This window comes from Larus michahellis, chromosome 1, assembly GCF_964199755.1.
Source record: "Larus michahellis chromosome 1, bLarMic1.1, whole genome shotgun sequence".
NCBI classification, from domain to species: Eukaryota; Metazoa; Chordata; class Aves; order Charadriiformes; family Laridae; genus Larus; species Larus michahellis.
The window spans coordinates 199144424-199159552 of NC_133896.1; the positions used below are offsets into that span (position 1 = coordinate 199144424).

Consider the following 15129-nt stretch of genomic DNA (forward strand, 5'->3'; position numbering starts at 1 on the left):
CTTCCTCTCCCGTGGAGATGGAGGGAAATGAGACAACTTCGTAGATGAGCTATCCAACTTGTTGGCAAGAACAGAAACGATAGGTCCTATTTTTCATCAGGTGACAGACTGAACTTATCTCTACGTGAATTTGTACAAGCAGAACGCTTCCCCTGGGTAATTTTCATAGCCATCAGAAAAATTCTTGCAACATGCACAAGTTGGTCACAACATCCTAATCCTAACATTAAAAAGGATCACTGTCTTCAACTAAGTAAGTCTTCAACTAACTTCAACTAAGCATGAAGTACTTCCATGCCCTTCTGGTAACTGAAGTATGGTTTCAGTTTTTATGGGGTCAACATACAAATATAATATAAAAATGCACCAGAATATACAAACGAAATCAACTTTTTTTAAGACAAATGAAGAATCAGATGTAGCTTCCTGGGTCTGAATTTACTAATGCTTCTTCCACAGTTTTTGAATGGAAATCAATTGACTCAGACTCCACAGTTGGGATATTTCCCTTTTAGAGAATTCTCAGTTGTGTGAACCTGTATGCATCCACTGTGTTCAAGGATAGTGCTATACCTACGGATATTACTTTTTATGGATTCACACCTGAAATGCCTAGAAAGCAACATTTCTTGCAGAGATGTAGCTTAGATCTAATCAGAAATCACATATGTCTGTCCCTAAGAATAACCGAAGACAAAAACGTTGCAAGACCAGATAAAAGGAGAAGCTTTCCAAAGGCATAAATGTGGGTAAAAATGCAAAGCAAAAAGGTTGACTACCCTCAAAGTTCATTAGGAAATAAACAGAAAGGAGCAATCAGTCCAACAGTAAAACAGGATACAAGTGTATATTTGGGGACATTGGAAAAATTAAAACTCCCTAGACACATTAAGTCTTCAGCATTTCAATTACCCCATATAAAAGGGGAAATAGAAAATCCTTATGGTTTTTAACTATTTTAATAGTATTTATTTTAATTCATTTTAAATTAATACAAACACCAAAAGATTTAGGAGCCTGCAGCACCTCTGGTGCTTCATATCACCTGGTCCCCCCCATCTGCAGCCCTCCTGGGCTGACACCACTTGCTTTGATATTGACACAGTTCAGCCTTAATCCAGTCTTCAAAGAAAAAAATGGGCATGAAAATCCCTCATCCCCCTTTCCGCTCTGAGCCCAAGGCACACGCACACTTCCCAAGGACTGCACAATCCAGTGGATATTATTTTGTACTTAATAAAATTAACACTCGTTACGGAAAACAGGATTTGAAATGACATTTCAGCCACAGGATCCTTCCATGTCTGGTAGATGAGACAATAGCTACGATATCAGTTCTGATCCCTTTCATATCACTGGCATCACTTGATTAATTTTCTAAACTAAGTTTATTATGCTGCATATTAAGAGGCAGAAGAAAAGCAGATGAGAAAGACTGTTGCTCATTTTAGAAAATCTTTGTTCTAAACTGTTCTGCATGACTGCAATGTACTTACCAAGCACAGTTTACTGTGATTATTTACTGAAATCATCTTATAAGAAGGGATGTTCTAAGTAAAAACAAAATACAAAAATGCCTCAGGTTCACTCTTAATGTGATTTTCTCTGCAGCAGGGAAACCAGCCCCTTCTATATGCAACGTACATTCAGCACCCATTCATCTAATATTAATAACATATTTTAAAATTACACTGGGAAATCAAGATACCAAACCTACAACTCAGTGGCACAGAAGAGATTAGTGAGTGCTGCACAGATTTCATTAGTCCTAAATTAGACACAAACTCCAGTCTGGACAATCCTGGAATACATCTGTTTAATATTCCCCCAGAAAGAAAGTCACGTTTTGGACTTACGGTTGGTTGTCCTGCTTTGGTCACTCTGAGCACTGTCATTTGACTGGTTGCTGGAGACAGAGGATACGCTTGAGCTCCTGACAAAACCAAATGCAGCCAGCTTAGCTGCTGGCAACCGTGAATAACCTGGAGGACGAAGTCCAGACTGGCACGGCTTGGGGAGATTTGACTTTGCAGCACTTGGACATGAGCCTTTCTTAAGATCAACTGGAAGAAGGAAAAAGAAAGAATTTTTTATTAAACGAGCCAAATTGGGATATGCTGAACATTACCTGTACCACTCAGCTACATAAAGTCAGTATAAAGACTAAATACAAATTTTAACAGCTGCTCAAACTGCAGTGATGTCTTATTCTTTGCTCCACTAAAAAGAAGTTCTGTGCCACAATTACAGGTCACAATCATTTTTAAAATGTGAAATGCAGCAAGGACCCATGAGGCATAACTCAAACTTTCAGCAAAGTAATGTAGTTCAAGTCTGCCAAGGTCTTCTTTAATGCTATCTTCTTTTATGCTGTATCACTTTCTAATTTTACATTTGTTATGTGCCAATTAAAATAAACTCAGAGACAAACACGCTACACGTAGCACCCAATCTTGGAAGCTAGTGTAGAACACCAACAATCTTCCTCAAGGACACAGGACTTCTTTGCATTCCATCAAAGAAAACAATTATTTGAAGTCTTTCTTTCAAATTTTGCTAAAAGAAAATGCCCTTTTCTTGCACCAAGCCTGGGAACAAGGATATGCCTGTAAAGTTGTACTCTTCTAACATCCTACTAGCCATTTCCATTGATGGACTTCACCTCACTATAAACCATAAGCCTACATGAATAACATCAGCCACGTCTCAGACGACTACCAATAGCAGGCTTGTAATGGATGAAGTTAGGCAACAACCGTAGTTCAGCTACCGTGTCCATCTGTGCTAACTACTAACTGGTCACTGTCTCCAGCTTGTGTCCTAACCCATATTCTGCTGTTCTTGCTTAAATGAACTTTTCTAGGCAAATCCAGAACACAGGTCCAGGTCCAACCTGTGTTCATGGAAGGACCAAGGCTTAGAGTTCGCTTTTGCTTGGAAGGTCTGGATACCAAGTGGATCTGGACCTCAACTGTACATAAAGTTTGGACAGTTTTTCTTTGTATTTTTGACAATATCGGATTCCTGTTCCTTGTGAAGTCCTGAGCAGCAAAAATATAAACACCCCTCCCCCAAGCCCCCCCAAAACCAAAGTTCTACAAAAGCTGATACTGGAGTTTTTAATCAGCCATCAGGACCAGTGGGTTAGGAGACAAGTCAACATTAAAGCTATCAACACATTCTGCCAGAAAAGGCCACAAAGTCACCCTTTTTCGATTCTCATTCGGTGAATGCTATTTGTGCATTAGCCTGACACATACTTCAAAGGAAGAAGTGAACATTCACAATATAAAGGAAAACCAGAAGTTAACTGCACAAGAAGAATATGGTCTTCATATTATTACAGTATTTAATTCTTTTGTAAACTATGTAGGTCACAGCCTTATTAATTTTAATGAAGCATTACACTTTGAGGAGACTTTATAGAAAACAAGACTAACTCCTTTGAGCAGAAAAATGTTACGGGGATTTTGAAAGATAGTTGTGTACCTCATCACAACAATAACACTAAGCTTTGTTCAACAAAACTAAGCCTTTTCTTTTGAAATAGAAATATGTGTAACACCAAGCTAAAAGGAGTTTTGTTATCCTATAAAACACATTCCTATAAAAGACATTAAAAAAATGCTCCTTGCTCAATGAACAAAATAAGGTATATAATGTGGACTCTTAAAAACGCATTTTTTGCACCCACTTTTTGCAAGTTTAGGCCTTTATTAAGACACAAGGAGATGGATTTCTGACTGCAGCACTTTTGCCATCCCAGAGGAGAACATGCTGTGAAGAGTAACCCAAATGAAGATAACAAATATCTGCAGTGTGTAATAAAAGACTACTAAAATCCCCGTTCAGTTTTTTGCCACCAACAGGGACAATTTTGGACTCTGACCTTTCATTTGACTTTTGTGAAGATGGGCTCAGAGGTTGCTGTGGGTTCCAGGTGCTGGTGAAGAGCAGTGTAGGCACATTAGCATGGAGAGCAGATAAGCAGTGACGTTCACCACCATTGTTTACTTCTAGGCTTGTGCGGCATTGCTTTGATAGTGGTCTATTACCAGTGGTCTAGTTTATGGTTACCTGCAAAGCACCATCAAGAGAGACTTCTTCCCTCTGCCGGGGACATTCACGTCACATCTAAATGACTCCACAGCAAAGTGCGATAGAACCTGATCTCAATGCTTCCCTCAATGCAATCAACACAGCTTACAATTAGTGTGAATCACGTTAACTGATTTTCGTGTAGGAACAAGAAAAAGTGTCCAGTGAAAGGCTTTAAGAGTCCCATATGCTAGAAATGACATGCTAATCATCATTCAGACAGTATTTCTCTATTTGAGAGGACTAATATCTTACTGCATTAACAACTGCTGCAAAGCAGGACTGAAACTGGCTTATGCCAGTGTGAGACTGTGCTTTTGCTACGGAAGGATGATCCTGGGCTCTCTCCCTTCCACAATCAGACTTGTCATGCCCCTACCAATGCTGATACAAAGACTTCAGCAGATTTTTGGATGGGCCAGACCATCTTGCTTCCTCAGCTGGCTGCACAGTGACATGCTTGCTGGTGCCTGGGCATGGCCAAACATCCGCTTCCCCACTTATCTAAAGGACTAATTACACAGGGGCAACTGCATGTGATAAAAGGCACACAACTCAGTCACAGTGTACAAAATAGTCCCTGTGTTACGTTGGTGGTGGGAGCCAAGCCCAGGTAGCCTCCAGATTTGAAGCAGAGGCAATTATGTGTGAAGTGCCTGCAAGAACAAGGAACCTGCCCAGGTCAGTGGCAGCAGGGAGAAGGTACGGGACTGTCTCTTCTGGGTTTTACAGGTTTCCGAAAAATGCACCAACAGGCTTGCACTACACAAGCCGAGAGTCGAGATTCCTTCTTCCTGAGAACCTCTGAAAATTGAGGTGGAGTGAGAAATCTTTCAACTTTACAGGAAAAAGCTATAAATATCACAGATTTCCTGCAGCAGAATAGGGAATATTCCACTGGGGGTCAGGGGGAAGTGATGAGAAATGGTTTTATTTAAAAAGCATTTGAAACGCGCTTGCCCTAGGATGGTGAGGTTCACTTGGGACTCCCATATCCCCAGTTCAACCGCAGGGATGCCCACACCGGCTCCCCAGGCTGTCTGTTCCTTGCACCGCTGTGCGACCAAGCACCTGCAGTCCGTGGCACATTACAGGTGTCACTGAAGAAGAATTTCTTTAAAACGAGAAGGTTTTTGGTGATAAATTGCCGCTCAGCCATCTCTACCTTTTCTTCAAAGTCATTCTCCGAGACCCCAGCACAGTATTCAGTGTTTTTTCTCACACTTTCATGCTTGCTTTGGTTTATGACTTCACTTCAAATTCCCCCTGAAATAACAGTATTTTGTATCTTGAACTCATCATCATCCTTAAATTATTTTTCACTTCTCTTCTTTGTAATCCAGCTTTTTTTTACCAGGAGGACCTGGGGGCAGGACATTAGCCCCATTAGGGATGCATTCAGATCCTTAAAGCTAAGTCATTTTGTGTCTTCTTTCTCATTAAAATACATGAGACATCAGACTATTGTACGTATTTTCTGTTCTAAATATCATCAAGTTTTACGGTGGATGTTCTTTCTTTATTTCTGTTTCTTAGAAGTATAGAAGTACTCCCGCAAACAAGGTCTGGGAGTTCAAAACAAAAGTTATTTTAATGAGAAGCTTTCGTTTTAATAAAAATCTGCCAAAATAAACCTAAAAAATTGGCAAAAAATCTTTCTAGTTGTCTCACTGCCTGAAGCTAATTATAGAATTAAGTAGTGTTGTCCGTACGGCACACAAGCGATTTTCTATGACACTTCAAGCTATTCCCATCTAGAAACATGAAAACATTTTGAGTCTAGCGACTGATTGACACAAACCAGATATGCCTGGGGAGCCTTAAGAAAAGTCAGAGCTAGACTTCTTACGCATCCCTACTGCACGTTGCACCCAGCTCCCTTGATGGTCTCTCATCAAGCCTGGGACAGTCCAGCTCCAAAGGCAAAACTGTTGTCATCATTGCTGAAATCAATTAATTTCTGATCAGCCCGTGCACCATCATGCGGTAAGAAATGCTCATCTCCTCCTGTTTTAAACGCACAAAAAAGCTGCTCTGTGCCACCCCAGCTCCCAGGCAACCCAAGGCTGGCTAGCATGTTCTCACCATCCCAAGAATTTGTCAGCTCGCATTTCATTGAGGTGCTGGAGTGTGTCCAGAGAAGGGCAACAAAGCTGGTGAGGGGTCTGGAGAACAAGTCTTATGAGGAGCGGCTGAGGGAGCTGGGGTTGTTCAGCCTGGAGAAAAGGAGGCTGAGGGGAGACCTTATCGCTCTCTGCAACTACCTGAAAGGAGGGGGTAACCAGGGGGTGTCGGTCTCTTCTCCCAAGTAACAGGCAATAGGACAAGAGGAAACAGCCTCAAGTTGCACCAGGGGAGGTTTAGATTGGATATTAGGAACAGTTTTTACACTGAAAGGTTTGTCAAGCATTGGAACAGGCTGCCCAGGAAAGTGGTTTGAGTCGCCATCCCTGGAAGTATTTAAAAGACAGGTAGACGTAGTGCTGAGGGATATGGTTTAGTGGTGGTTTTTGTCAGTGTTAGGTTGATGGTTGGACTAGACGATCTGAAATGTCCCTTCCAACCTAGACAATTCTATAATCCTATGATTCATTCAAACTGCAAATATTGGTGTTTGCTTTGTAGCTGATGTGCAAAGCAGCAGCATCCCACAGAAACATCCCTGCATAGGAATTGTCAGTGCCTGCGCCACACTCATTGTGGTTTCCACTGTAAAATTTCCACTGTCTTCCATTGCAAGAACAATTCTCTGTGCACCACAGCCACATCTCATCCGCCCAGCTGCTGCTTATTGGACAGGCTGCTCAGAAGAGACGATGCTTGGCTCTCGCCAGGGAGGAGGCAGGGTATGAAGCATTTGCCTGCTGCTGCGCCCAGATTAGTGTTACGGACCCTGTTCTTACAACTGACAATTTGGTACAAGTCATCCACACAACTCTTCTCATATGATGCATTTTGGTCCTTTGACGACACAATAATTGTTGGGCGCAGAGAAGTGTCATATGGCTAAGTCTCGAATAAGGTGACAATGGCCTTAGCAAAACTCTGATGAAGTGTGTGTCTCCCTTTGAAGAACTTAATTTTTCTTTACAAAATACAGTCAGATGGCTCTCCCAAAGAAAGCAGAGAGTGCCAACTGAAAACACTGCAGATTAGTGGAGTATAGAGAATATTTTCCTCTCTGAATTCTCCCCTTATCACCTCTTTCCTTAAACAACTAAGAAGTTTGTCAGCTCAAATCCTAGTACCTCAGGCTGCAAACCTATAAAATAAGCACACAGCTGTAGTAGCAGTAATGCAACATTTCAGGTAGTAACCTCAAACCCCCTTTTCTATCATCAAATCTCATTTACTTGTTCAAATATTAAGTATTTCTGAGAATAAACGTGAAAGCAAAGCTTTCCTTCCAGGAGACAGCTGTAGACATATTGTAGCATTCATGATGAAATACATTATACATATGCAAAGACACAAATAAATGCATATATCTATGTGTGTCTGAGTAATCAGAAACTTTGCTGCCCTGATTTATATATAAATTGTATGTTTAACAAGAGTTGACTTGCTTAGAAATGAGAGGAACTGCTAGACCCTCAGGACTGGCAAATTTAATACACAGAGAGGTGATAAGGAACCAACATTTCATTAACTCACTCTTTGAGAAAAAAATACCATAAATACTAATGAAAAATGTAGAATTAAGTGAAGTGAAAGAGCAGGATTGAGCAAAGTTTTAATGATGAGATCTCTGTTACACTTTTCAAAATCAGACATTAATCCCATCAAAATAGTCAGCTAATTAATGCAAATCCTAACATGTGTGCTCCAAGAAGTCTTTATAACCAAGGGAAACATATTCATAATTTATATGTTATAGACACAATACCCTTCAAAGCTTGTTTTGAATTACAAGTTTCCCATAGAAAGAGCAGAGTCAATTTACATAAAATAAACAAATTAAGCTTTCGGAGACACTATTGAACCTTTAAATATATCATGATTCAGTTACTTTCTGTCTTACATACAGTGCAGAATGCTTTTTCTTACAATCAGGCTGCTTGCCTGACCCATCAGAGGCAAAGCATCACCTAAGGGGCAGCACTGATTAATAAGGAACTCGCAGTCAACGCCAACACATGTGCCATGTCCTACAGACAAAGAAGGATCACTGCTCCAGTCACATTTTAGGCATCACATTTGGAGATCACACTTGTGGGATCATTCGTTATTATTTTACTTTCTACTCGGCGTGTATTAAAACTAACAAAACCCTTAATGTTACTTAATGTACTTGCAGTCCATCACGGCAGTTCAGGGATTTAATTATCAATTACTTTAGAGTCAGTTTTGTGAGTATTAGTATTATACACAGGCCAAACCACTCAGCTTATCAGTGCTGCTTAAGCAGACTGCTACACTATGAACGGCATGGCAAAGGGGAATAAAATCCTCATTATGAGGCACTGCTGCTGTCCTCGATACTATGCCATGGCGGTTTCAGTTTAAAAGCCTCCGTGGTACCTCACACTTTGTCACGGGATGGCGACTGGCTAGATCCTTCTGCTTCCATCACCCCAGGGTAGGACTGAAATCGCTAGGATTAGAAACTGGATTAAAAGCTCAGGATTGAGCTGCAAGAGATGCTGATTAGCAGTCTTGAAGGCAGGACTGGCATCCTTGAGAGAAAAATACCTCCTGGTCCCCAGCTGCTTTTGCTGCAGCCAGCCAGCCCTCACACACCACAACACACGCGAGCAAGGGGCTCGCCACCACCACTTCCAGGATGCTGACCATATGCTCACACATTTCATTTGCTTGTATTTGTAAATATGACTCTATCAAAGCCATGTTTAATCCTCTTTCTCAAATATTGCATCAAAACCAATAATGCAGATTAAAGTTTAATACCACAACTAACTGCCAAATTAAGGGAAAGTGATTGACAGAAAGCTGAAAATGGTTTTGGTTACCTCAAAACAATTGGCTAGATGGTACCTGGCCCTGCTCTGAGCCCTTCCAGTCACCCTCACACCAGCTCTGGCTTGCCAGGGGCCGCTGTCCCATCCAGCCCCTCCACGGCAACCAGAGACCCATCTCTGGTCTGCGTTTGTGCACTGCTATGGATGCAACCACAGGAACCAGGTCTCTGTTGCCCTGGCACTCCTATACCGGTCTTGTCCTGTCTGCTGCCACTTGAGCCTTTTCATGAGCTATTCATTCTTCTTTAAAGAAATAATTAAAGATTAAAAGGCTGGTATGCTGATTTATGAAGTTATATGATGCTAAGAGAAAGATCAAGTCATTTGAGGTATAAAAGGAAAAAGGCTTTGTACAAGGAAGAGATGATTATAAGCCAATCTTGAATGGATAGTTGAGAAATAAAATGTCAAAAATAAAAGAATGTAAAGTAACTAACAAAGTATCAGAAATATAAGACAGATCAATCAGGGGAGGCACTGAATCAACAGAGAGCAGTGGGAAATACCTTGCAACAGAATAAGATGTTGCAGAAAAATTAAACATGTTCTTCATTACTCAAGGAAAATGGAAGGCAAGATGCCAGAAGTGAAAACAATGTGTCCTGGGGTGGACAGTGAAAAACTAGAGACATTAGCAACCTCTCCAGAACAAGTCTTGGGTAATTTAAAATCAATAAAAACAGTCAGAGCCCAGAGACCAGATGAGACACACTTTGGGATCCTGAAAGAGATGGTAGACAGATTATTGGACTACCATGAGTTATCTTTAATAGCATCTTTGAAACAGCAAGGTATCAATAGACTAGAGGGAAGCAAACAAAATAACAGTTGTAGGAAGGAAATTATGGAGAGCGATGAATTAAATTTGACCTCCAAAGCAGACAAGGTCCAAGAAATAATCAGTGGTAAGAGCAAAAATCCCCAACTTTTGAGAAATAGGAAAACTTTAGGCAATAGGAACTTTAGTGGAATAAGAATCGCACTAACATCTAGTGCTATCTCCTCATGTGTACTTCTCTTTCACTGGCATTTTTAAAGTCAGGATTATAGACAATAAATAGGACTGACAGGCTGATACTGTTTAGATTTAGAATGTCACATAATATAGGAAGACAGTAAATTAATACATACAAGACAAGTTCCTACATGGATAAAAAATGGCTAGGGAAATGTCATGTCTGTAGTCATCAATGATGCAGGATAATTAAGCTGGATGAATAAAAATCAAGGCAATGTTCATTTCTGAGGATCAGAAAAAACAGTGGATTTGTTAATAGGTCCTGTTTGTATATTTCTCTCATATCTATGTCCCAGACTGGCTCCTGTTACACATCGGCTTACCCTACTCATATCCTGAACTTGCAGCCTCTTCCAGTTTCATTGAAATAGAAAATATGATCCAACTGCTCTCTGCACCCATATTCCCATGTTCAGTGCTGACTGGAGTCAACTCACAGGGCTGAACTGGTATTTACTGCCCAGCATGCAAGCTTGGAGTGTCTCGGAAGTCACACACAGCTGAGCTTTGTCAGCTTCTGATAATGGCATCAATGTAGATAAACTCCAGGTGCAGGGTCAAATAGTAAAGGATAGTGGCAAGAGGCACTGTGTTAAAGAGAACTTTGATTTTCTGATAAGCCCCAAATCCTGGCAGCCACTATTACTGGCTGGTACCATTCTCTCAGCTTAAATCAAGACACTGACCCATATCCATTCCACCTCTAAATTTCTTCTGCAGCTTAGTATAGAGAAGCAGCTTAGTACGGACACTGGAGAGAGAGAGTACTAATTTTCAAATACCAGCAAAAAGGAGAAGACCCCACATCCACTCCAGATAAAAAAGGAAGTAAATTGCAACAAAGGGGATTAGGCAAAACACTAGGGTAAACTTTTAACTTGAAACCAGGTAATGCAGGATTTCGTCTTAAAGGCTTTTATAAATAGTTTTTCATGAACAGGTGAAATAAACATCTACCAGAAGGAATCCCATCCTGGGACAAGAGAAGGAACCATATGACCCCAAGTTATTTCTTCACTTTATCCCTTATGAGTATGTTTTAAAAATCTCTTCACACTTGTAGGCTGTTAAGCAGCTGCTATGTTTCACTGAACTTGCTGCTGTTTAAATATACATTGTTAAAGCCTCCAAGCTTTTCCAAGATATCAAGGAGTGTCCTACAGAAGTAATTATTGTCTCTGTCTTGTGGTATTGTACACTTCTCCTTCCAGCTTCGCTCTTGCTTTTCCCTCCCCTGTAATTCTGCCCAGGGTCATGCTGAGCTGGGCAGCAGCTGGAAAGAAAAAGGCATTAGAAATGTTGTCTCCAACAACATTCTCAAGTCTGGTGCATACCAGGACTTCCAAGTATCAAGATCTCTGCTGGCACACCTGAACACTGCCCAGGCTTTTAGAACACAACATGGTGGGCAATGTCATATTCAGACTGAACAACGGGGTCTTCATGATGGAAGAAAATGTCCCATTATCTTCTGCAGGACAAAAGCAAGGATTTTTCTGGCATGTACAAGGAGGAGGAAGATAAAAAAGAGCACACTGAGAATTATTACTGAAATTGATTCTCCTTCAGTGGCAATGACCTGTTAAACAATCTTTGTGCAAGTCCCAGGCTCCCTAGTCAGCCTTGCCTCAGGATAAAAAGACACACCTCAAAGAGTACTCTTGGAGCTTTGTAGTATCAGGTCAAGATATTGCTCATTTTATGATATTTCTGTCTGAAAAAAAAATATATATATTCTTATTGGTGAGTACACTTAAAGGAAAGGAAAGGAAAGAAAGTTCATACTTTACCTGATGCATCAGGATGATAGAGGTTGGGAGCACTCGTTATTTCTCCTTGCTGATGGAGACAGCTACCTGAGGATCTTTGACTTGCAATGAGAATCCTGCTTTTTGCAGATGGTAACCTGGACACTGCCCCCAGTCCTAACTGTGGCTTCAGGATCATGGCAGATCGATAAAAACTTGGTGGGACCTCGTAGTGAGTATACGGTGGAGGGCAAAATTCATCTTTCGCAGGCCTTTCCCCAACCTACAGAAAAATCATTAATACAGATATTATGCAATAAATCAATAAACCCAGAAACTATGGAACTCCAAATTACTCAAAAAGGCTAATTTTCCCTCCTTGTGAATTTGGGCTTCATAGCACTGCAAACTGATCATCACTTTCAAAAAGTGATGGTCTTACCATATGAATCGCTCTCGACAAATATACATGTTACAGTCTCAAAATCCAACGAAACCCAAATAAAGAACTGATCTTTTCCCAAAAAGAAAACAGACAAATGGAAAATCTTCAATTAATGAAAAAGAAGTTCCTTTTAAGTCCTGAAAGGTGATACTATTTACAGAGGTAGATACAACCAAGAGAGTGTGCAAATGGAATTTTTATTAGAATTTGTTTAAAATATTCTTACTGAGATACAATTTTAGGTGAAGACGGTTTTAACTTAGACAGTTAAAAATAAAGCAGAAGGCATTGTAAGTTCATTTTATCGGAGAAATGGTGTTGTCAAATCATTTGTGTGAGAAAAAAAATCTCTACATGTTCTTACTGCAAAATGTTCATTGTAATCTGTGCCCCTGAAGTTCCTGAAAAAAGACCCAGCTGTGGACGTAGGCAGGTTTCTTCACATTATATTTTCAGGGAGCTATTGAATATTCCAAACCAGAGCTCTAAAACCCATCTTTCCATTTGAACTGGAGACAAAAAAGCAAATTTGTGGATGTGAAACATTTATTGTTCATCAACAAACAGATGATGCTTTGCTAAAATCAGTGACGAATCTCTCAGTATTTTGTTGGGTGTATACTGGGCGGACAGCACAGGAAGTCCCAAGCTGGAAGTATTTCCGACAAACTGGCTGTTACTGGGGAACTTGCAGTCGGGGAATGACCTGGTTCCCCGACTCAGCCCTTGCATTTTTCTACACTCGAGCTGGGCCCTGACTCCCACCTCACTGCGATGCTTCGTGACTCCGGACGAGAGTGCAGAGCAATGTCAGTAGCTTTCATCTCTCTCATTTGCAAAGAACCATTTGCTCTTCAAAGTAGAGTCCAACTTCTTTACCATTTTCTTATAAAATGTAGAATCATCATAATGTAGAAAGGACCCATGCATATTTTTTCAGTGCATCCCATTTAGGTTAGAGAAAAAAAATGGCTTAGGAAATAGGAAATCCAAACTAAATTTGTTTAAAAATTAATCAAAAAAGTGCCATAGGCTACCCAGGAAGAGATGTAACTGCTAATTAATTAACTCTGCTGTAAGTTATGATGCATATAATATGCCAAATCAATTTCTATTTAGCAATTATTAGCATTTAGAATATGCACCTCAACATTGGCCATAAAAGCTTTGATCCCAGCTGCTTCAAGAGCTTTAATCCTAATTTATCAAATCTTTAATATGCTAAAAGAGACAAGATTGGCCTTAAACTATTAAATATAGGATCTTTGAGGCCTCTGCACAGGAACTAGGAGGGCAGATATAACAAACACTGAGAATTATATTTTTGCTCAGTATTTTTTCCTTTGTTTTCAATCCTATTTCCTGCCATTAGATATTCCTGTTTCCTTTTTTACTATACTCCTGTGACCTATTTCTACAAATCAGGATGCAGGTTTTTACTGTATAGATGATTCTCTAGGCTTGGACTGCAGATGTTTAGCTTCTTATTTTCAACTTCTGGATATTTTCAACTTCTGGATTGTTTTCCTGGATAAGATTCAGTTATCTTTTTTCTCCCTGATGAACTTATTTCAATCAGATTTCACTAAACACTTCCTATCGTTTCATGTTTAACTGGCAGTGAATATACCAATGCCAAGTACTTCAGTATAAGTAGTAGAGAAATATCTTTAAATATAGAAACCACGCATTTTTGATAAACTGGGTCAGTTTAGCCAAACTTTCAGTCACCTCATTTTTTATTTTATTGGCAGTATGCTACAAATAACGCAGAAGACCAACAAACATGCTCACAAACCCAATCAATCACAACCACAAAACATCTTCTCAAGCTGAGAGAAGTGAGAAGGACTTACGCAACTATCTCTTGAAGACACCAATTTTGGGGGACACAAACTTGCTATGAAAACATACTCCTTTTTCTTTTCTATTTAAGGGTGAATTCATGAAGTGTATAATTCAACTCATCTCAATAGAATCACATACAATTATTGATCATAGGGCCATTTTAAAGATCTTCAGAAAAATCTGGATTAATATGAGACCTGTTAGCATTCTGTACTAGATTTTTGTACCAGGGACTTTTAAAGAAAAGATCTGCCGCAGCCTGCCAACTAAAAGGAAGCTCAGCTCAGAGTTTTATTGTGTGTGGCTGTCTGCTCATTCCCCACTCACCCCATTTAATTAGCTGGTTAGAAAGAGATGGAAAATCTGCAGAAAATACTTGGAGCATACAGGAATTTCCACAGGCCAGGTAATCCTGAGCAGAGTTGGCAGCATGGCCAGCAGGATGCCCAATACTTTCCTTCATGTTACTTTGTTTATAATATCATCAAACACTAATGCCTTAAGCAAGAATGTTCTTGTTAAGTGCCTGCTTCAGGCAACTATTTGGGAAAAGAGTTGGTGACTTCGGTTCAGGCGGTTCAGGTGGTTCAGGCAGTTCAGGCAGTTCAGATAATGAGATTAGGGGGCAAAAATTCCTGCTTTGACTATGTATAAAACAACTCCCCCTACCCCTTTTTCCCCTACAGGCCTTTCATTTCAACAGGCTTTAGCCCATGCTCTCTGGAGCAGAAAGACATCTGTGCTGGGGAAAAGACCCAAGGAGGTGGCTGAACAGGTCAGACGCAGCCTTGAGGAGGCAGGCAGGAGAGCTGGTGATCAGCAGACCTCCTTACAGACCTCCACCAGAACCAGGACTCTTGGCAGTAGCCATAAAATAGTGAATAAAGTGAGACAAGGACCACTCTGTCAAGGCACAGACCATATCCATATGGGTAAACTCTCACCCTGCTGGTCCTTGGGAACAGCCTCTGGGTGAGCACATGCTGGCAGAGG

At 40.4% G+C, this 15129-nt stretch overlaps 1 protein-coding gene across 7 annotated transcripts in view; it reads right to left on the reverse strand.

Moving 5' to 3' along the window:
* MTUS2 (microtubule associated scaffold protein 2) overlaps positions 1 to 15129 on the reverse strand; it is a 322218-nt gene that overhangs the window by 183303 nt on the left and 123786 nt on the right. For all 7 annotated transcript variants that reach the window (XR_012584761.1, XM_074568409.1, XM_074568387.1 and 4 more), the window contains 2 exons: positions 11886 to 12126; positions 1857 to 2063 (listed from right to left, as the gene is read on the reverse strand). Coding sequence is in view for 6 of the 7 variants with exons in the window: in XM_074568409.1 (XP_074424510.1) it covers positions 1857 to 2063; positions 11886 to 12126 (448 nt within the window). In the remaining variant the exon portion in view is untranslated. The remainder of the gene's footprint in view (positions 1 to 1856; positions 2064 to 11885; positions 12127 to 15129) is intronic.